This window comes from Rhinopithecus bieti, unplaced genomic scaffold (genome assembly GCF_001698545.2).
Source record: "Rhinopithecus bieti isolate Rb0 unplaced genomic scaffold, ASM169854v2 scaffold_34313, whole genome shotgun sequence".
Classification (NCBI taxonomy): domain Eukaryota; kingdom Metazoa; phylum Chordata; class Mammalia; order Primates; family Cercopithecidae; genus Rhinopithecus; species Rhinopithecus bieti.
Window position 1 is genome coordinate 593,939 of NW_016814509.1, and position 23,074 is coordinate 617,012.

At 35.9% G+C, this 23,074-nt stretch overlaps 1 protein-coding gene across 4 annotated transcripts in view; it reads right to left on the reverse strand.

Annotated features, from left to right (window-relative positions):
• MKLN1 (muskelin 1) overlaps positions 1-23,074 on the reverse strand; it is a 400,971-nt gene that overhangs the window by 50,467 nt on the left and 327,430 nt on the right. For all 4 annotated transcript variants that reach the window (XM_017851288.1, XM_017851287.1, XM_017851289.1 and 1 more), the window contains 2 exons: positions 15,353-15,465; positions 4,490-4,702 (listed from right to left, as the gene is read on the reverse strand). In XM_017851288.1, coding sequence (XP_017706777.1) covers positions 4,490-4,702; positions 15,353-15,465 — 326 coding nt within the window. The remainder of the gene's footprint in view (positions 1-4,489; positions 4,703-15,352; positions 15,466-23,074) is intronic.

Here is a 23,074-nt window from a genome sequence, read left to right on the forward strand (position 1 = left end):
GATTACAGGCATGAGCTACCGTGCCTGGCTATTTTCATAATTTTAAAGGTTTTAAAAAATTGAGGTTATTATTATTAAAAAGAAAAGATTCTAACATCTCCTAATTTTTATCTACCCCTAAAAAGATCTACCTCATTAGCTATTTCCCAGGTTTCTCAAAGACTTCTATAAATTAAGATGCAAATCTATTCCCCAAGGGTGAAATCTTGGTAAATATGGTTGAAAAACAAAGATGTCTGGCATACCACAGAAAGTATTCCTATTTTTTAAATGATCATATAGTTAAAATCAGCACATTGCTGAAGACAACTCAGTTTGGCCCCAACCAACTAATGCCTCCATTGAGGGCTCCATTGGAGCTGGGTCACATTTCCCTTGCTGAAGTACTTCAGACTCAATCACTACAAATATCTGGGAACTATGCTGAAAATCTTTAGGGACTCACATTAAATGAGTTTATTTCCATTTTTTATTAACTCACAGATTCATACTAATGGCCAATCCTTGTTACCAACCCCCTACCTTTCTACTTTGTATGGCTACAAAGAGAGTTTCTTTCTTTTTGAGGATATTCAAGCTTAATTTTGATGTAGCTTACTCTCATTTGTTTGCAGGGCTGAAGTATAAACATCCTTATCTTGGTAGTTCTTCCTAGGACACCAGTCTAAACCAAGAAACCTTTTAATATTTGATTTCCACTCTTTTGATTTGTTTTGTCATTTTTACTTTCCGAAAAAATTTCTGAAAAGCTAGTAACTTATTGAACTCTGTATGATAATGTCTTTTCCATCAAAGACTTAAAAAAAAATCTTTAAAGCCAAAAGTTTAAAGACTATTCATTTATTATGTCAGGGGTTAGATATTTAATTTTTAAAATCAAACAAATAGAGGATAACCACTTATTTTCCTGGGAAAAATTATTTTTTGAATCTGAGAATGACTTTATTTTACCCTATCACAGGAATACAAGATTGGTAAGGGTTTGGTTGGGTTCAAAATAATCTTCTCCTCACAAAATTTGAAGACACTGCTATAAAGCCTTCTAAGTGTCCAGTGTTACCCAACCTACCACCTTCCCTTCTACAAACCTCCAAAAATGCCTCATGACCCAGTGAGAATATCAGTGAGCTGAGATCTTCAATTCTTCAACTGAAGTTCTTCCTGCTACTTCTTGGCTAGCTCACTTTCCATTTTCTAGTAATTTCCACAAAAAGTGATTACACTTGAAGGACAGTTTGGCTAGATATAAAATTCTTGGCTCACACTGTCTTTTCTTGAATGTCTTCTAGATGTTGCTCTATTATCTCCTGGCACTGCAAGGAGATGTAGAGAAATCTGATACCGGTCTCATTTTAGTTCTCTTATAGGTGACTTGATCATTTTGTCTACTTGCTATAAAATGATCTCTTATCTTTTACAGTCAATGTTATTAATATATGTCTTAGAGTTAAGTATTTGGGTCAACTTTTTCTGAATATAGTATGCCCATTTGATATGTGGAGTAAAATCTTTCTTCGGGAAAATGTTATTGAATTCAATTGGTAAATATTTGGTTTTTTCATGGTTTTGGTTTTCTTCTTTAAAGTCTCCAATTACATATATGTTGGCTCTCCTCTGCCTACCTTCCCCGGTTAATCATTTTTACCTCTTTGTTTTATCTTATTCCTATGCTGTATGATCATTACCTATCCTTCTTTATGCTCTTTGTAGATAAGTCTTCATTTCTGAAAGGGGCAATATACTGGGATATAACTTTCATTTACTGTTATTTTTCTTTTATTGTTTTCTTTAGAATGTCTCTCTAAAGCTTTGTTATTTGTTGCTTTTAGTTTTCATATATAATTGAGTTGAATTTCCCTGGACCAGATGACTTTACAGAGGATTTCTGTGGAAGGTAGATATTCTTGCTCAAGAACTCCTTCCTCTGTTGCTACTGAACTGAATGGTTCCTTCAAAATATGGCACTTCTGGTGAAGCCATATCTTCTCTAATTCTATGAATCTCATCTGGCTTATAGGGTTGATTTCAAGCTTTGAGCTCCCCAAATTTCTTACTGGTCATTGCAAAAGGAGCCATCATTCCCACTGTGTTTCCTTCACTTTTACAAAATAGTGCTTTCTGACATATATCACCTCTGGATCTTTCTGGGTACTTTACACATGTTAATTCACTGATTCTTCCAGTGGCTGCCCTGGGTGCAATCTGTGCCCTGTCCCTGACACTTCTCACTATGATATACAACTGCTAGGCTCCCTCTGCTTTCCCAGGCCTCCCTATTATACTGTTGTGGACTTCAACAAAAGTCCTGAGTATTTCAGTTGTTTTTGGTTAAACTTACAAGGCATTGGGAGTTGTAGGTTTACTCTGGCTCTTGATTTTGCTAAAAGAGAGAATGTGTGTGTGTTTAAATCTTTTTGCTTGATTACCATTATTCCTGGAAAACCACACAAAGCAGTATCAAGGAAAGCTTGAGAACTAAACTGCCACTATGTTCTTAAGAAATCCAGAAGTCTTTAAATTTTATTTTTTAAATATGTTAAAATTAAAAATGGCAAATAGCTTTTAGGCATGTTTGTTTCGTATAGCTTTCTCATATTTTTATCAAATTTGAACATTAAGTGTTAAATCCTAAATTGTCATGAATACCACAAGCTATTTTTGGAGTGTCATAAACACTACAAGTGTAAGTTCTAACTTATAGCTTTATTTGTATGAAATAGAATAGCAAAATGCAGGAGTACACAGATTACTTGCTCACTGTTACAGGGCTAGTTGTTGGCTGAATTAGTACTGAAATCCTTGTTTCTTCACCCCCAGTGTTCTGCTGTACCACTTAAAATCAGTTGAAAACCACACATTATTTAACAGCACCCAGCTTCCAAGAAACATCCTATTTTATAAAAGTCAAGAGAAACAAAGGCCACACCCCAGAACTCTCTACATGCTACTCCTAAGCTATTCTTTTTTTCAACCTGTTAAAAAAAAAAAAAAAAAAAAAGACATCAGCATCTTTTGTAAAAGAAATACATAAACATTTGGGAACAAGAGAAGAAATTGTTCCCTAACAATATTATCTGATTATCTGCTGATGTTTCTTTTTTTTTTTTTTTTAATTATACTTTAAGTTCTAGGGTACATGTGCCTAACGTGCAGGTTTGTTACATATGTATACTTGTGCCATGTTGGTGTGCTGCACCCATCAACTCGTCAGCACCCATCAAGTCGTCATTTATATCAGGTATAACTCCCAATGCAATCCCTCCCCCCTCCCATCTGCTGATGTTTCTAAAAGATCAGAACCAGCCTAACTTTTCTTGGCATGCTTATTTTCCACATGAAGAACATTGAGGGTGTCAGCAGGGATGTGCATAGCTTTGTGGAGCTCAGTTAAATAGAGCCAACAGAAGTTCCAAATTTAAGCTGGGGAGTATTTCGAAGAATACTGGTTCTGATTTTCTACCTACCACTTAACTTAATAGGCATAACTCACTCTTCCTCTCCTTACCACTCTCCTATAACAATTATATGTTAATAGAAATATGGCAATAGGATAGTTTAAAAGCAAAGAATTAACAAAAATCTATAAATACACAATAAACAAAGACCCTGGGTTCTGACTCCTAGATAAGATTTTAGGTCTCACCTAGGTTTTGTCATAATTCTAGCACCACCTCCCATTTCCCGAATACTAGATAATTTATGTTCATCAACAGAGAGTTATCGATTTTAAAGTCTTTTCTCCTCAATACATCAAAAAAAAAAACTTGGGATGTGGGTTGAGCCAGGTAAAAACTTGCTTATAGAATTCAAAATGGTTACTGTCTTTTTTGACCTACATTGACTTTCTATGGAATAAGTATTCAAAGACAGGTAACAATGATAATGACAATGATGGGGCTAATGAGAGCTACATGCATATTAATATTAAAATGGCTTACAATGAGGCTATGTTCAGTCTTCTAGTCAACAACATTATTGTATAATTTCTACTGGTGCTGAGTTTAATTTAGTATGTCAAATTCGTCTCCAGGTTTATAAACTTTTGTGACTATAAACAAAATATATTTCACTCTAACTGGAAGAAAAGCTCTAGATTTCATCTAGTTCATTATAAAGCCATTTTCCATTTCTTATAGGAATGTAGAATAAGAAATATAATTAAAAGAGTAAGTTGCTATTGTTATGATTTATGCATATGCATTATAAAACTAAATGTGTTTTTCCTAATATTACTCCATCTACTCTCTAAAGTTTCTATAAATCAACAATATATGTCCTGAGATTTTTGTATTTTGCCCTGCAACAAACAAGAGAAAAAAATTTAAAGAATAACTTTATACCTACTGAAACAACAATTATTATTATCTATCATAGGTATCTATCATGGAAGCACTACTAGACAACTCAGCATAACATCTAACATAAACTCTAATTGCAAGAATCACTAAGCACTGATTAATTCCATCATATATTTAACTGCACATCAAACCTGATGATCAAACACCAATTTCGGCCCTCCATCAGCAGCAGTATCCTCACTTAGTAACATCCACGTGTTTGTATCAATGTCATAACGATAGAAGTCACTTTTCAGAGATTTGCTGTTCCTCACAGAGGAATCCAAATAACGCCCCAATGTGTAGATTTGCCTCCGTTGAATGTCAATGCACATTTTATGACACGATCTGGCACTAGGACCATTCTGTAGAGAGAGAGAGAGAAACTAAACAAACAAATGAAAGAGCAAAAAAAAAAAAAACAAAACAAAAAAAATCAAAGAACAAACAAAAGACAAATTAAATGCCCTTTTTTATTACCTTTCATTAAAAGGTTTCTCAGAAACTCACATCAAGTCAACCAATATGAGTCCAACACTAGGCTTAACTCTCTAAAGAGAAGCAAAAGCAGTAAGCAGTAGGAGACATAAATCTTACCTTAGAAACGCTTAAAATCTACCACGAAAGATGAAATGAACTACACTGCAGCTTATGGCACTCTGTTTATAACATCTATATGGTTTCTACCATATACTGCACTGCATTTTAGTCATTTGTGCACAGAGTTCAATTCCCTATTACATGACAATCTACTTTAAGATATGTTTGGTCTTTATGAACATTTTTGTATTTCTCATCAGACTCTAGCACAAAAGAGGTACTCCAAGAATATTTAGAATCAGTGAATTTCAAAATTAGAAGAAATATCAATAAAATCTCCAGTTTAATCACTTGGACACAGGGTGCGGAACATTACACACCGGGGACTGCCAGGGGATGGGCGGCAGGAGTAGGGATAGCATTAGGAGAAATACCTAATGTAAATGATGAGTTGATGGGTGCAGCAAACCAACATGGCACATGTATACTCACCTATCAAACCTGCACATTGTGCACATGTACCCTAGAACTTAGAGTATAATAAAAAATAAATAAAATCTCTAGTTTAGTTTTCTCCTTTTAAAGATGAGAAAATACAACCCTAGAAGAAAATATTAAGAGCGGGATGATACCTTTAATATGCTAGTGACAGAAACTAATAAGAATCCAAGTCTATGACTTCTTTATCCATCCTTTGCATTGTAAAATTAATTTTCCTGATTGAATAAACAGCACAGCTACAGTAAATAAATAGGGAATAATATTAAGAATAGTATTTATTGATAAATTAGTTAGCTGGTATCACTTGTATCACAGGACCCAATAAAACATAAAACATATTGTAGTAGAGTCAAAAGGATTCACGGGGGAAAAAAGAACTTCATTTGCACAGGGTTTAATTAGTTGAAAGGGGGAAAGGAAAGGAAACTAATGTTTGTTAAACAACTCCGAAGTTCTGTTTACACTATTACTGTGTATGTGTGTGTTCCATTTAATCCTTATAACAACCCCGTATGGAATTATTATCACCATTTCACAGAGTTCACTGTCACAAAACTAGGAAGTAAGATAGCAAATCTACGCCCTTGTGTACGACAGCCAAAAACTGGGCTCGTTCACAATTTCAGATTATTTTTTCTAGAAGAGAAACAAAGGCAAAAATATACTTGTTAAAACAGTGTATGCAGTTATGACTGAGATGAAGAATTCTTGCTGCAGAAATAACAGAATTGATGTATAAAGTGGACATAGGAAGCCTGATGAATGACTGACAGAGGAGACAGTTTATGATCTTGCAGTCAATAAAGAACTACTGGTGGTTTCTAAAGCAAGATACAACATAAAAGGCAATATTCTAAGAAGAGTAATCTAGCAGTATTAATTAAGTGAAATGAAGGAATATTAGGCAGGAAGAACAGTATTTTGACAATGAAGTTGATGTAAATGTACACTTTAATATTCATACTATTATTTTAAACTTATTTTAAAATATTTTGTCAAAGAATACCTTCAGCAAATAAGGTAAAATTTTATTTAAGAAAGGATTTCCTCCATAAATAATCTCAAAACAAAGATGAAGTAACATATAATAAATCTATGCCATAATGCATAGAGTGTAAAACTTGAAATTTTAATAAGAGAATAATAGAACTCCTTGCTTCAACTAAATAAGCACAAATAATATTAAAATGATGATCAAATTATATGCCAAGAAAAAAGAAATAAAGATAAATCAATAGACTAGAAAACATGAAAAAAATAGAGAAAATTAACAAAGTTGGTTCTTTGAAAGACTGATAGAATTATAAACCACTGGCAGACTAATTTTTTACAAAGGAGGGAAAATACAAATTGCCAGTACCAGCAATGAAAGCAAGATTAACACTACAGACTTCCTAGAAATGAAAAAAGAGAGAATACTATCAAAAACAGAGGTAAAATCTGACAACGTAGATAAAACAGACATAATTCCTTAAAAAACCTAACTTACCAAGATAACATGAAATGAAAGAGGAAAACCTGAAGTAATTACACATACTGAAAAACTGAATTCATTATTGCCCATACATCTACACTGGTAAATTGTATCAAGCACTTAAGGAAAAAACGGTATCAGTTTTAGACAAAATTTTTCAGAAAACGGGGAAAAGAAAAACTCTACTGTTTATCCACATTCTCTTCCATTCCTAGCTTATTTTATGAGGCCAACATAACACTGAAACGAAACAACAATACTACAAAGGAGAAGGAAGAGAAGGGGAAGAAGGAAGAAGAAATGGGGAAGAGGTGGAGAAATCATTTACAGGTGGCTAGGACCCCTTATGAACATAGACAAAACCAATCTTTAACAAAATATTACCAAACAGCAGGAGCAATATATGAAAAGAATATTAATCTGCCACATTAAATTGATAAAGAAGAAAAAACACAAGTATATCAATACATATGTAAAAGAGCATTTGGTAAAATTTATTCATGATCAAAACTCATAGCAAAACAGGAAGAGAAAGACTTTCAATCTGATAACAGATGTAAGAAAATGTAAAATTTAATTTTTCTTAATGACATACTGAATATTCTCCTGCTTAGCTATGAAACAAGACAGGGATGTCTTTTCTTACTACTTATATTTAACATTGCTCTGGAAGTTCAAGTCAGTGCAATAAGGAAGGCATTAAAAAATAAAATAAAGGTTGGGCCTGGTGGCTAATGCCTGTAATCCCAGCACTTTGGGAGGCCAAGGCGGGAGGATTCGTTGAGTTCAGTAGTTCAAGACTCCTCTGTATGTTCAACATACAGAGACCCTATCTCTATACATAATTTAAAAATTAGCTGGGCACGGAGGCACGTGCCTGTGGTACCAGCTACTGTACAGACTGAGGTGGAAGGATTGCTTGAGCCCAGAAGGTCGAGGCTGCAGCAAGCCATGATCATGTCACTGCACTCCAGCATGGGCAACAGAGAAAGACTCTGTCTCAAATAAAAAATAAAATAAAATAAAGATGGAAAAGAGAACAGAAAGAAGAAAAATGACTGCTTCTTTAAAATACTCTAAGAAATAAAAAAGAAGCTATTAGAAATAAGTAGACTTAAGGCCGGGCGCGGTGGCTCAAGCCTGTAATCCCAGCACTTTGGGAGGCCGAGACGGGCGGATCATGAGGTCAGGAGATCGAGACCATCCATGGCTAATACGGTGCAACACCCGTCCTACTAAAAAAAAAATACAAAAACACCAGGGCGACCGAGGCGGCGCCTGTAAGTCCAGCTACCTAGGGAGGCTGAGACAGGAGAAGGCGTGAACCCGGAGGCGGAGCTTGCAGTGACTGAGAGCCGGCCACTGCACTCAGCCTGGCGGCAGAGCAAGACTCCGTCTCAAAAAAAAAAAAAAAAAAAAAAAAAGAAATAAGTAGACTTAACAAAGTGACATGATACGAAGGCAATATTAACAAACCAATTGTATTCCTCTATATTACCAACCAACAAATGGAAAATAAAAATTTTTAAATTCCATTATAACAGCACAAAAAGCAAAATACATTGATATCAAGTTAACTAAAATATCACAGACCTCTTAAATGGAAAACTTTAAAGAGTGCTGAGAGATAATGAAGACTAAAATAAATGGAGACTAAACCATGTTCATGGAGTAGAAAGATTCAATATCATTAAAACACCAATTTGCAGCCGGGCGCAGGTGCTCATGCCTATAATCTCAGCATTTTAAGAAGCTGAGGTAGGTGGATCACCTGAGGTCAGGATTTCGAGACCAGCCTGGCCAACATGGTGAAACCTCACCTCTACTAAAAATACAAAAATTAGCCAGGCGGGTGCCTGTAATCCCAGCTACTTGGGAGGCTGAAGTAGGAGAATCACTTGAACCTGGGAGAAGGAGGTTGCAGCGAGCCGAGATCACATCATTGCACTCCAGCCTAGGCAACAAGAACAAAACTGCCTCAAAAAAAAAAAAAAAAAAAAAAAAAAACAACAAAATAAAACCCACCAATTTGCTCCAAATTAATATATAATTTATCATATTCCCATCATAATCCCAACAGTTTCAGAAATTGATGATTCTAAAATTTATATATTACCTAACTTCATGAATTACTATAAAGGTACTACTATAAAGCTACAGTAATCGAAGGAGTGTCATACTGGTTAAGAAGAGACCAAAATATAATAGAACAGAATAGAGTCCAAGAAGAGACGTATACTTACACGATCAATTGATTTTTGGCCAAGGTGCCAAAGCAAATCAATGAGCCAAGAAGATAGGGAATAACCAGAAATCTCATACATTACAGGCAAAGTATAAAATGGTATAACCATTTTGGGAAAAGTTTTAAGTTTCATTAATGGATGATAAAAGGGTGAGAGTTTGATGAGTAACAGCATATTTTCATAATCTTGAAACATCTCCCTATAAATTACTTGTTAATTATAAATTAGACAAATCTGGTGGGCATCCCCTTAACCAAGTGATTGAAGCTAGTATGAGATAAACTGACATAATGTGTCTCCTGATATGATATAATGAGGAGATGCTAATGTGATCTATGGGTTATTCTTGCTAAAAATATATCATCTAAATCCAATCCTAAGAAAACATACAAACCCAGCTGAAGGATATTCTAAAAAATAACTGCCCTGTACTCTTTAAAAATCATCAAAGTCAAGAAAGACAAAGAAGTTTAGGGAACTATTCTAGACTAAAGATGACTAAAGAAGCACGACACCAAAAAGCAATACATGATCATGGTCTAAATTCTGGGCTGGGGTTGCAGAGTGACAAGGGATGCCTATAAAGAACATTACTGGGGCATTATTGGATAACAGTCTATATCTGAATAGGAACTGTGGATTAGATTAAAGCAGCAGTTCTCAGTGTGGTCTGGGGTCTCCAAGGTACTTCAAGGGAATCTATAAGGTCAAAGTTATTTTTACAACAATACTAACAAAAAAATTTGTCTTTTCACTCTTATTCTCTTATGAGTGTATGTGAACATATCTGGAGGCTACATGACTTTCCGATACAGCAAATGAATAAAGAAGCATATGAATCCAGATGTCTTTTATTGAGCCAAACATTAAAGAGATTTAGAAAACTACAAAAATGCCACTTGAGGGCCAGGCGCGGTGGCTCACGCCTGTAATCCCAGCACTTTCAGAGGCCGAGGCGGGTGGATTACGAGGTCAAGAGACCAAGACCATCCTGGCCAACATGATGAAACCCCATCTGTACTAAAAATACAAAAATTAGCCAGGCATTGTGGCAGGCGCCTGTAATCCCAACTACTCAGGAGGCTGAGGCTAAGGCAGGAGAATTGCTTGAACCCGGGAGGTGGAGGTTGCAGTGAGCCAAGATCGCACCACTGTACTCCAGCCTGGCGACAGAGTGAGACTCCGTCTCAAAAAAAAAAAAAAAAAAAAAAAAAAAAAAAAAAGACACTTGACTTAGCATGGTTATCACAGGAAAACACACCTTTGTAATTTTTTGAGCTGTGAATTGATGGCAGTTGCTTTTTCCACAGCATACTATATATTTACTTGAAAGAACAAATAATGATCAAACTATGGTTATTTGGACATTATGGCAGACATTTTCTCAAAAATGAAGGAAGCAGCGCATCCATCTTGAAGAAAAAAATCAACAAAATTTGCTGCCGGTATTCTAACGCATGTTTTCAAGAAAAAATTCGAATTATTGAAAACCTATCTGCCACTGTGATCTTGACACCTTCCCAATACTTAAAAGACTCTAATGAGACTGACAGTGATGTTAACAAATGTGGCATATTTTGTAATACAGTATCCCAAAAACCAATCTTTGGAAGATGTGCATAACTCATGAAACCAATATTTTTCAAGTGACCAACACATGGATAAACATATATTCATAGGTAAAAGATCCAAAGAGCAAAACAGATCAATGGATTTTAACATAACAATGCAAAAAGTTAGCCGGTATGGTTTCAGAGTCTATATTGCAACTATCTTTAAGAAAAAAACACTTGCCAATTTGAGATATGGAATCAAAAAAGAACATATGCAATTATTTGAAAAGGCTATTAAAATACTACTTTCTTTCAAAAACACAACTATATGAGGTCCAACTCTCTTCATGTATTTCACATGTAAAACATGTTGTAAGACAGTAAATGCAGAAGATATGAGAATCTAGCTGCCTTAGCTAGACATTAAAGAGATTTATAAAAATGCAAAACAATGCCACATTTCTCATTTTTCGAAAGGTATTTTAATAAAATATTTTGTATCCACCTGTAATAGGTTTATTACTATTATTTAAAATTGATTAAAAATATTTAAAGTACTCAGCACTAAGAGCACCAATGGGTTTTTTTTTAAAGGTCTAAACGGACCCTGAGACCACAAAGCTTGAGAAGCACTATTACAAGTAAAATCCAACAAGAGCCATGTCTAATTCCTTCAAATGCTACAATTCTGTGAATACTCAAGAAAATGGAGATATGATTTAAACAACAAACAAAAGTAAAGAACATTTTCCCACCCACCCTTTATGAAAAAAATATAATCCAGCCTTTTCCAAGATACCTCTTGCTGTAAATTTGTTTTCATTAATAATCATAGCTTATAGCCACATTATAAAATATTGGATTTTATAGTTAATCTTAAAAAAGAATCTAGGAACTAGATTGAAGCTAATAAAAATGGCCTTCATTGACTACTTTAAAAAACAATACATTCGTTTTGAACCTATAAAAGCTTACTTGCATACGNNNCCCTTTATGAAAAAAATATAATCCAGCCGTTTCCAAGATACCTCTTGCTGTAAATTTGTTTTCATTAATAATCATAGCTTATAGCCACATTATAAAATATTGGATTTTTATAGTTAATCTTAAAAAAGAATCTAGGAACTAGATTGAAGCTAATAAAAATGGCCTTGATTGACTACTTTAAAAAACAATACATTCGTTTTGAACCTATAAAAGCTTACTTGCATACGTACGTGAACATTTAAAATACTTATTCTCTTTTAAAATTTTTTACTTATTTATTTTTTGAGATAGGGCCTTGTTCTGTCGCCCAGGCTGGAGTGCAGTTGTGCTATCATGGCTCACTATAGCCTCAACCTCCCAGGCCCAAGTGATCATCCCACCTCAGCCTAGCCTAAAGTAATCATTCTCTTTGAGAGCTGAGCTATCCTCTTATCCTTCAATCTCCTAAATGTGTTATTAGGTACATATTTAAGTTAATTAAAGTGAATTAAATTAATTTTGCTTTTTAATTGTTTATCATGCTTCTAAAATACATACTCTGGGGTCTCATCAAACAGCAACTGGCACTCACCGGTATGGAAAATTAGATATATGAACTACTAACTGTTCAATTTTGAAAGGAATGAGCATTTATGCTAGATACATATTATCATTCAATTCACAGAAAGATCAACAAAAGGTTTTTATGAGTCTATTAATTAACTATAATAAATCTCAGCTCTGGTACTGAATCACCACGTTACTTATCTCTACTGACTTTGAACTAATAGAAAGTGTTCTCATCAAAATAATCTCTATATTTTAGCAGCACGAGTTTTAAAATAATTACTTATTGCATTATAAATATTACTTACAATATATGTATATGGTATAAAAAATAACAGAATGAAGTTATGTACCGATACCTAGCTTTAGAAGAATAACATTTAATATTACCTTTAAACCCCCGACCCTCTCTGGATTTTGTATTTATCGTTCCCTTTTCTCTGGTATTAATTTCTCATTTAACTTACCTCACCTACTTACTCACTAAAGAGTAAGAATGTGCACATCCTTAAAATACATACATTTTAAAGAATGTCATTCATGCCTTTAAGGAATTCAGATAGGGAAACATGAATATAAATCAATCATTATAGTAAGCCATTCAAGTATTAAAAGGGGTTAAGTGAGCACATCAAAGGAAGCTTTTAATTCTTCTTGGCAGGTCAAGAAAGGCTTTACAGAGAAAGTGAAGTCTGAACTGAGTTTTAAAGAATAAGTGGGTATTTACTAGGTAAGGTTAGGGGGAGATCCTCTGTTAATTCCAAACAAGGAAAACAACATTGCCAAAGGACACAGGTGAGAAAGTTGAATAATTCCAGCAACTATAACTGGCACACAGGAGATGAGGCTGGAAAAGAAATTGAGTAGCAAATCTTGATGAGAAATTTGGAGTTTTTACTCCAAATTTTACTCCAAATTTTCCAAGCAAAAGGAACTGAGATAAATAAATTGTTTTATTATTGTTGTTGTTATTTACAATTTCCTATATCTATGACCTTTAATAGTATCCTGCACCAATTGACTCTGGACTTGGTTACATGATTGCTTTTTGCTATCAGGGAAAGAAAAAAATTGATGGATTGCTCCTGTCTACTTCATCCCCTTTGCAGCCCAGCACCTGCCATGAACACAAGCTCTGGCTAGCCTATATAAAACAGAGCCAGGCAGTCCCAGTTGAAACCACGCTAGATCAGCTGATAGACAGCTGACTCCTAGACAAATTAATGAGCCCAGCCAAAACCAAAAGAATGACCGAGCCAACCTGTAGACTCATGAGCGAATAAATGCTTATTACTATATGCCACTGAAGTTTTATGAGTGCTTGTAATGTAATCAACTGTGTAAACAATAACTGAAACAAAGGCTGAAGCTAACCACAGGGTTTAAGCAGAGGTGTCATAGGATCAAATACAGTATTTGGGGGACTTGTTTTGTTTTTTTTTTTTTTTTTTGAGACAGTCTTACTCTGTTGCCCAGGCTGGAGTGCAGTGGCACCATCTCAGCTCACTGCAACCTCCACCTCCTGGGTTCAAGGAATTCTCCTGCTTCAGTCTTCCAGGTAGCTGGGATTACAGGCACCTGCTACCACGCCCAGCTAGTTTCTATTTTTAGTAGTGATGGGGTTTCACCATGTTGGTCAGGCTGGTCTCGAACTACTGAGCTCAGGTGATCTGCTGGCGTCAGCCTCCCAAAGTGCTGGGGTTACAGGCATGAGTCACTGTGCCCAGCCTTGTTTTCGTTTTGAGATAGGGTCTTGCTCTGTCACCCAGGTTGGAGGCAATGCCACAGTAATGGCCCACTGCAGTCTCCACCTCCAGTCCTCAAGCAATTCTCCTGCCTTGGCCTCCCAAAATGCTGTGATTATAGGTGTAAGCCACCACACCAAGCCCAAATATGCTTTTTAAAGACTGTGTTGATGAACAGAGAATAGGTCAACAATGGAGACATAAAAAGTATAAGAAACCATAAAGTTGAAAAAACTGCCAAAAGGAATGGAGAGGAAAACACATTTGAAATGTGGTATTGGATGACCTGTTGGATCATGCCAGGCACTTGGAGAACTGTTGGATCTTAGGCACTAATTAGACACATTCACTGAAGAAGAGGATTTTAGGATGAAACCTAGGCTTAACACAAGAATAATTACAGAGGTCATCACCCTAGATTTATGATACTTTAGTAGAAAAAAGTTAATTTTTTTTTTTAAGATTTGCCTTTTGTTGAAGACAGAAATAATAATTTCAGAAAACAGTACTTCAATACTGAAAAAGGAAGGCCACTTACATATCCTTTCCCAGGGGTAAGAAAAGTAAATCAGAATTTCAACATGTATTTGAAAAAATAAAACTGTCCAGTGATTAATCCCTAAACAGTTTTATTAACATAGTTTCAGAGTAAGCAAGAACCTAGTTCCCCAGGATTAAAGACACAGCACTAGATATTTGGAAATGGCCTTCCTAGATCAAAATCAGTGGGTTATGAATTAGGCCTTTTATCTCCTTTTCATTTGAGGCTCCTACCGTTTTCTTACAGTTCATTTTTCACTTTATATCCTGAAACAGTTTAAATGGCGAGTGCAATTAAAATGTTCTATAACGATTTGAAAAAATAATAAATGAATCAATATTTGCTTTACTCCAGGATATAATCATGCACTTAATTCAAAGCCATAAACCTAAGCCATCTTATTCACTATGGAAATGCTTTATGTATATGTGCATACACAGACATGCACATGCATACATATGTACAATTTTAACAAAAGATATATCATTTATGAAAACTGACATATAATAAAATAACAGGGGCCAAAATAGTGAGATAGTGAGAGTGTCAAAAGCACAATATTGCAGAAGAAATAAAAATAAGATGAACGTTAAAAATAAGAATAGAGGTAGTGGAGACATGAGCAAAAAAAGTTACACAGTTCCATTTCTAGAAATCCCCATTTCTATCTCTCTCTATAAAACAGATTTGGTTGTGTATCAGTAGCTGAAGAGCCAGTTATAGAAGCTGAAATTCAAGAGTACTTAAAAAAAATCTGTTTACCACAAACTCTATTGCTACTACTGCTGATAGACATTAGTGAAGAATATAATCACGCCGAAAAACAAGTGCACATCTACGCCCCTACTGTAATAGAGATGGATGAAAAGTCTGAGAACTTGCCTCTTTTTCAGTGTCTCTAGAGATACACGTCCATTGGTTCTCCTTCACACTGTACGCCCAGAAGTCAGCAAGATCTTGTGTTCCATCCCAGCCACCAAACAAATAAACAGTCTCTATGAAAATCGGAAAAATATGTGTTAAAAAAAAAAGGACAAAATAAGCATAGGCACCCAAACCTACAGCTGCTTCTAAGACCACTTAAGAAGGCACATCTAAATAAATTTTAAAATAAAAATTTTAACCTGAAACTCTCTCAAATATATACTAGACTAGTATATCCTAAGCATGAATGGATGCTGCAGAACCACTATTTTGAGAGATTTATAAAAATACAGATAAGTAGGAGGCATCTCCCAAGATTCTGATTGCACAGGTTTTCAATGGGTAAAAATGAGTCTGTATTTGCAAAGTATCCCAGAAAAATCTAATGTGCAGCTGGTTTGGAGCTTCTGTGTTTGGCCTTGAAAACTTTACATTTACCAGCTTCTTAATAATGTAGCCACTTTTTATCCGCTATGGAATTTTATTTTATTTTATTTTATTTATTTTTTCTGAGAGAGACGGAGTCTGGCCTGTCGCCCAGGCTGGAGTGCGGTGGCCGGATCTCAGCTCACTGCAAGTCCGCCTTCCAGGTTCCGGCCATTCTCTTGCCTCCGCCTCCCAAGTAGCTGGGACTACAGGCGCGCCGCCACCTCGCCCCGCGGCAGCACTCCCCACCTCGCGGCTAGTTTTTTGTATTACTTAGTAGAGACGCGGGTTTCACCCGTATTACCAGGATGGCTCGATCTCCTCTTGTGATGGTCCTCGGCCATCCCAAACAAGTGCTGGGATTAGCAAGGCTTGAAGCCCGGCGCCGCCCGCTATGGAAGATTTTTAAATTCAGATTGTAAAAAAATAAAAACTCCAGAGGAATATAAGTGTATAAAATAAGCATGAAGAACATTTAGCTGTTTTTGAGAAAGTCATATTAAGGTAATTTCTCTCTACTGCTATAATCAAAACAATGGCTAAAACTAGCTTTCAGTTAAATTAGATATCTAAGAAAAAGAGATCCGTAGCTTTGATATTCCTATAAAAATGGGAAATTTTTCCAATTATGGTGGTACTTTTACTCAATCAGAAATTATCCTTTAAGTCATTCTAAGTATCTTGAGAATTTGGTTTCTTTGACTCTGAATGTCTACATATTCACAGACTTTATCACTGACAAACTGGATTTCTTGGCTCAGTGAATAATGCATCTTTACATGATAACACTGGTATCATAACTCCTTCTTTATTTTCATTATTCTTTATTTGAGATGGGTCTCTCTCTGTTTACCCCAGCTGGAGTGCAGTGGTGCACATAGCTCCTGCAGCCCCTGGGTTTAAGCAATCCCCCCGATCCAGCCTCTTGAGTAGCTGGGGACTACAAGGCATGTGCCACCATAGCCAGCTAACATTTTTTTCTCTGGGGATGGTGGGGGTTACAGCAGGGGCTCACTATGTTGTCCAGGCTGGGTATCTGAACTCCTGGCTCAGCCAACTCCTGCCTCGCCTCCACCAAAGTGCTGGGATTTAGGCAGGAGCCACCCCATCTGGCCTTTCTTTATGCAATAATAGTGGCGTTTCCAACTGGCGCGGTGGCTCACCGCCTGTAATCCCAGCACTTTTCGGGAGCTGAGGCGGGTGCATCATTGAGGTTATGTGTTTAGACCGCCTGGCCACACAGTGAAACCCTGTTTCTATAAAACATACAACAAAATAGCCAGGTGGTGACAGGCGCCTGTAATCCAGCTATTCAGAGGCTGAGGCAGGGAATCTTAACCCTGGGAGCGAGGTTGCAGTGGAGCTGAATCACGCCACTGCACTCCGCCTGGGGTGCCAGTGTGAGACTGTCCTCAAAAAATAAAACACACAAAAAAGTTGTTTCCTTTTTCAAATATTTCCCTTGTAACTGTTTTAGTCTACCAAGTTGTATAAGTCCACCAATGATTATCTTTATATGTAAATAAACACTATATGAAAACGTAAAGTCAATGTAACTCTCTAACTAACACGCTTTAGGCTGTATATATGAAGCTGTCATCTAAGTTACATCCCACCCATGCAGGGTCAATTCAAAAGCGTACCTGGAAATACAGAAGACTATTTTAAGAAAACCTTTTGTCATTCACAAAGTAGGCTATCTTCTACAAGATCTGTCTAATTTCATATAATTTCAAACTCTAAGTAAGTTTTTCAAAGTTGATTGTCCTCTATCCCCCAAAACCTGGGAAATAAAAAAAATGTTTCACTGTTTTCTGGATAAGAATAGGCCACTGGAACAGACTAAGTCTAGTATCAACTGGTGTCAGTACAGATCATTAACTCTAGGTTTTAGTTTTTTCGTCTGCAAACTCTCAGTGTTGTGAGTCCTTCAGATATAAGTTACATGAGGCCAGGCACAGTGGCTCATCTGAGGTCGGGAGCTTCGAGACCAGCTGGTCAACTGGTGAATCCCTCTATACTCAAAAATACAAAATTAGCTTTCTGTGGCACACATCTGTAATCCCAGCTACTCAAGAGCTGAGGTAGGAGAATCGCTTGAACTAGGGGTGGGGCTTCTGCTGAGCTGAGATTGCCCCATATACTCCGCCTGGGCAACACAGCGAGACTCCATCTAAAAAAAAAAAAAAGTTCATGAAATTTTCTGAAGGCTGCAAGTATGAATATCATTTCTACCTTTTAAAATATGCATAAAATGACAATACTCTATAGTTTACTAAGTAAATAAAAATGATATTATAACTGACTACATGCTAATTCAGTACATAAACAACTTTTCACTAGTATAAGTGTGAAATAATGCCCATTATTTTAAACTACCAAAAAACTGTCCTAGTCTTGGAACAAAACCAACCCATTATCATCAGTTAATAACATTCTCTTTCCAAAATGGACACGGAATACTCAGACACATAATTTTACAGCAAAAGAAAAAAAAAAAAAAAAAAAAATTTAAAGAATTTCCATCTGGCTTAAAAATTTATTCCCAAGGCCCTCGACTAAAAGGAAAATTAACCTGGTTAATTCTGAAGCCTGGAGAAGGGGTTATAATAAATAGCAATAGCAATTGACCTTTTGTTTTACAGTGTTTCTGGGTACCTCTGGATAAGGTTACCTGGTTCATTAACTTTAATCCCTTCCTCTGGGCTCTGGTTCTCAATGTTTTTCTGAAAAAGCAGGTCTCTTTGTACGCATAAATTCTCATAAAACGCAAAGAAACCACATTTCCACAACAGCCTCATTGATGCTAGAGCAAAATCAAATCTGCACGCGTAAGCCTCCTAATGGAATTAAGCCAAGAATTCATTCCTTATCCATGAAGGCTTTGTGTCCCAACTGAAGTTTAATAGTAAAATTAAATGAATCGGATGGAAACTGAGCTTCTGACATACCTGAATGAAAATGCATAACAAAAATTTTAATAATATTCCTTATTATTTAAGTCATGCAAAGAAGAACTATTATCCGGCAACAGCCCAGAAAAGGTATTATTTAATGTAAGCAAAGGATATCAACAGACCTTTAAAAATTTATGGATATAACTGGAGAAAACTGTAGAGAGAAGTAAGGGTAATAAAAGAAAAAAAGGATTAATATTTGCAGCAGGGTATAGATAGTTAGGTGAAGCGCATTCTCCGTGTTATACGCTCTGTAATAATTCATTTACATCTGGGCAGGACATCCTCTTCAAGGAGCCACCCCTTCACCCTTCTCTATATTTTTTCTGAATGGGTATAAGGCTATAGTGTCTTACCATTTCCTCCCAGCACTTGAGGAACGTTTATTCACACTTTTGAGTACTGAGAATTAGGCAAAGCCTTTAGAGGAATTCAAAAAGAAAAAAGACATAGTCCCAGTCCTATCCTCAAGGAACTTACAATCTAGTCAAGAATATCAACAGGCAACAGATCTAACATAACGCAAGGCAGACTAATGTCATAAGTAAAGGTAACAAGTAAAAAAGCACCATGAGGGTTCAAAGACGGAAGAGAGTATATCTGGCTGAGGGGACTCAAGAAGAGATTTCATGGTGACAGCTGGTATTTGACCTATGCACCAGCAGGAAAGGCAGGATACGAACAAAAAAAAAAAAAAAAAAAAAAAAAAAAAAAAAAGAGGGCTTTTCAAGCAGAGTAAAAAGAGTAACAAAAGTATAGAGACAGAAAAACACATCAAAAGTGTTTTAAGGAACGTGTACTCTCGTCAGGCAAATCCTGGCTACAATCCTGGCTCTATCACCACAGCTATGTGACCACCACACAGTTCCTTAACTATTGGTTTCTCAGTCTCTAAGATGTGATACAGTGTCCATCCCATAAAGCTGCTGTGAGAATTAAATTAAATTGAAGAATGCATGTTAAATGGTTAAACTGTATGATGAATAAAAATACTGTTTGATTTAAAAGAAAGCACAGGTAGGAGGTGGAGAGGAGGTTAAAAGACAGGCAGTCCAGATCATGGAAGGGATTAAATAACAGGATAAGGGCTTTGAACTTGATTCCACACAGACAGTGGAGAAGCCACAGAAGATCTTAGGCAGAGGGGTAACAAGGTAACATCTGAACTTGCAGCATACAGGACTGACTGAAGGAGTTGAGAATGACAGGGATTGGCGGTAAAGTGGCCAGTAATAGCTTATGTTCGAAATGTCAAACAAATTTCATTCTAAAACACTGAGTCAATCAATCACCAATCAATCTATTTTTCATTACTTAGGCCACAAAAGCTAAAATTCAACCATATTCTTTGGTATACTACATGTACCAATTTGGTACCAGTATAAAACAAACTCTGGAGCTACCTACTACCAGTAGTACTAATCTACACATCTTATATGCACTAAAAATAATGTAGAAATGTAAGGTATATAAAGATATCTCAGTGTCTTTTGCACAATGCAACAGGCTTTTATTTTTAGTGCCCAAGTGCAATATCTGTCTTCTACTTTGATTTTTAGGATAAATCAGACTGTGCTGATTGCATAACCCTCCACAAGATGGCACACTGCTTTTGCAATTAAATCAGTTTTCCAGTTTTTCCACTTTGACACTGTATAAGATGCATATACTATGCATTGACATAGCCCTGACCCAAAACTTAGACAAAATTCATGTATCAAAAAGAAGAGGTAGGGGAAGGGTTAACAGGCTGGTGAAAGAAGTTACCTTAATTCTTAGTTTAGACACTGACAGAAAAACAAAATTTTTTTAAAAAAAGGTTTTAAGAAACACAAATTTATCTTTAAGACAGAAATAAAACTCTATAATAATTAGATGAAGAGTTTAAATCCTTCTAAAAGTGAAGTTTAGTAAGACTTAAATTAACATGACAATTTTTGAAGAGAGAAATAAATGGTAAGGGGGAAAATATTTTATATGTTCTTTACCCTTCCCTTCTTAAGCCATCCCCTTGAAGTATCATGACCCAGCAGATTATCAACTGGATTCACTGCCTCCCTTTTTAAATAGAACTGTATTCTTATGTAAAGCTATGGTTACAACACTATCTAAATCTTTTGGGTGAATTCAACATACAGTCACTTTCCTTGCTAAAAGGCTGAATGTTATGCCTATGACAATATATTTTGTATTCTTAATGAAGTCTGCATTTCAGAATTACTTTCTGTTAACTGTGTAAAAGAAAGATGCACATTACTTTCAGAAATACAGCCACATGAATAAATTCGTAATAGCAACCAAAACCCATGTTTAGGCACTCCCTTCAAGTTTCTTTAAGGAACATCAAGAAAAACTGTATGTGGTACCACAAAATAAAAGCACTTTCAGGCTGGACGTGGTGGCTCACTCCTGTAATCCCAGCACTTTGGGAGGCCGAGGCGGGAGGATCACCTGAGGTCGGGAGTTCGAGACCAGCCTGACCAAGATGGAGAAACCTTGGCTCTCCTAAAAATACAAAATTAGCCGGGCGTGGTGGCACATGCCTGTAATCCCACCTACTCGGGAGGCTGAGGCAGGAGAATCGCTTGAACCCAGGATGTGGAGGTTACGGTGAGCTGAGATTGCGCCATTGCACTCCAGCCTGGACGACAAGAGCAAGACTCCATCTCAAAAAATAAATAAATAAATAAATAAATTAATTAATTAAATAATTAAAAATAATAAATAAAAGCACTTTCATATAATAGCTACAGAATAGTTAAAGGTTCAAATTTCTACAGAAGGGCTCTTCCAAGTGACAAGCAACTCTCCATCAACTTCTTTTGTAGATACCAAATATTAGAGCTTTGCCTAAGTCTTCATACCTGTTCTGATTGCGAAAGAAGAAAAAGGCTTAAACTGTAGGTTCTCAAAATGTAATGAGCGTTACACAACAAGGAACAGCCTAACATAATGGAAATTTATTAATACATTTCTAACTCAGCAAACTTCCACACGGAAACAAAATAGACATGGCTTTTCTCTCTTTCTATTCACTGTTCTTATCTCAGTTGAAAACTAAGTCACAGTTGAAGAATCTTATGGAGAGATGCCAGGTACAGGGATTACAATTAATAAAACTGATCCAGTAGGACAAATCCAGTAGGACAAAATACAACATTCCTTCTCTACCATGGCATGAATGATAGGACTCCCTTAGGATGGAAGAAAGCTTTGAAAATTAATTAATAAAATTTGTGCCATCATACACCTTTTAAAATGGTCACTGTATCCTTAGAGAAGGCAGCAATATGGGGGGAAAAAACCCTATAGACTAAAAAAAGAAAATAAAATCTACGTACTACTAAGTTTCTAATATCTAAGAAAACAAGGTATATGAAACACCGGGAAGCAACAATTGCTTTAAAATATAAGCCATGTTAAATAAGCTAAAATTAACTTTATGAAGTTTTACTCTAGTGAAGGTGTTCTTTTTAAAAAAAAATTTCTAGAGACAGAATCTTGCTCTGTTGCCTGGACTGGAGTGCAGTGGCACAATCATAGCTCACTGCAGCCTCGAACTTCTGGGCTCAAGCTATCCAAGCCTCAGCCTCCCACACAGCTGGGACTACAGGCACTTGTCACCACGCCTGGCTAATTTAAAAAAATATTTTGTAGAGACAGAGGTCTTGCTATGTTGCCCAGGCTGATCTCGAACTCCCAGCCTCAAGTGATCCTTCCATCTCGGCATCCCAAAACTCTGGGATTATAGGTATGAGCTACCATGTCTGGCCAGTGTTCTTAATTTTGTGAGTTAATAAGAGTCTCTTTGATTATCTAAAGCCATGGATTCTCTTCCTAGAAAAAATTTGCAAATAGACAACATGTTGCACCTAACTTCAACAGATAAAGAACCCTTGTGCTGGAAAACTTCAAAATGCGTATTTAAAATAATAACTGAGCTTCTTTAAACTATATTTTACTACTTATGTACCAATTTTGTTAACATGGAATTTCCTGGTTGTTCAAACTCTACTTAGAGAAAGTTATTCTTTACTACTAAACCTACCTGATCTTCATCAACAAAATTCTTATATGCACTTTAGTATTTTGTCTCAAAAATATTATAAATATATTTATGGTTTCCCTTCCCTAAGGCACCAATTATATAAAAGATTAAACAAATTTACCAAAATAACATTGGTTTTTTAGAATGTGGAATTATGAGTGAGTTACTTTTTCCCCTCAACACTGCTTTTCAAATTGTTTTAAACTTTTTCAAAAATTTTTTAATTACTTTTTTTTTTTTTTTTTTTTT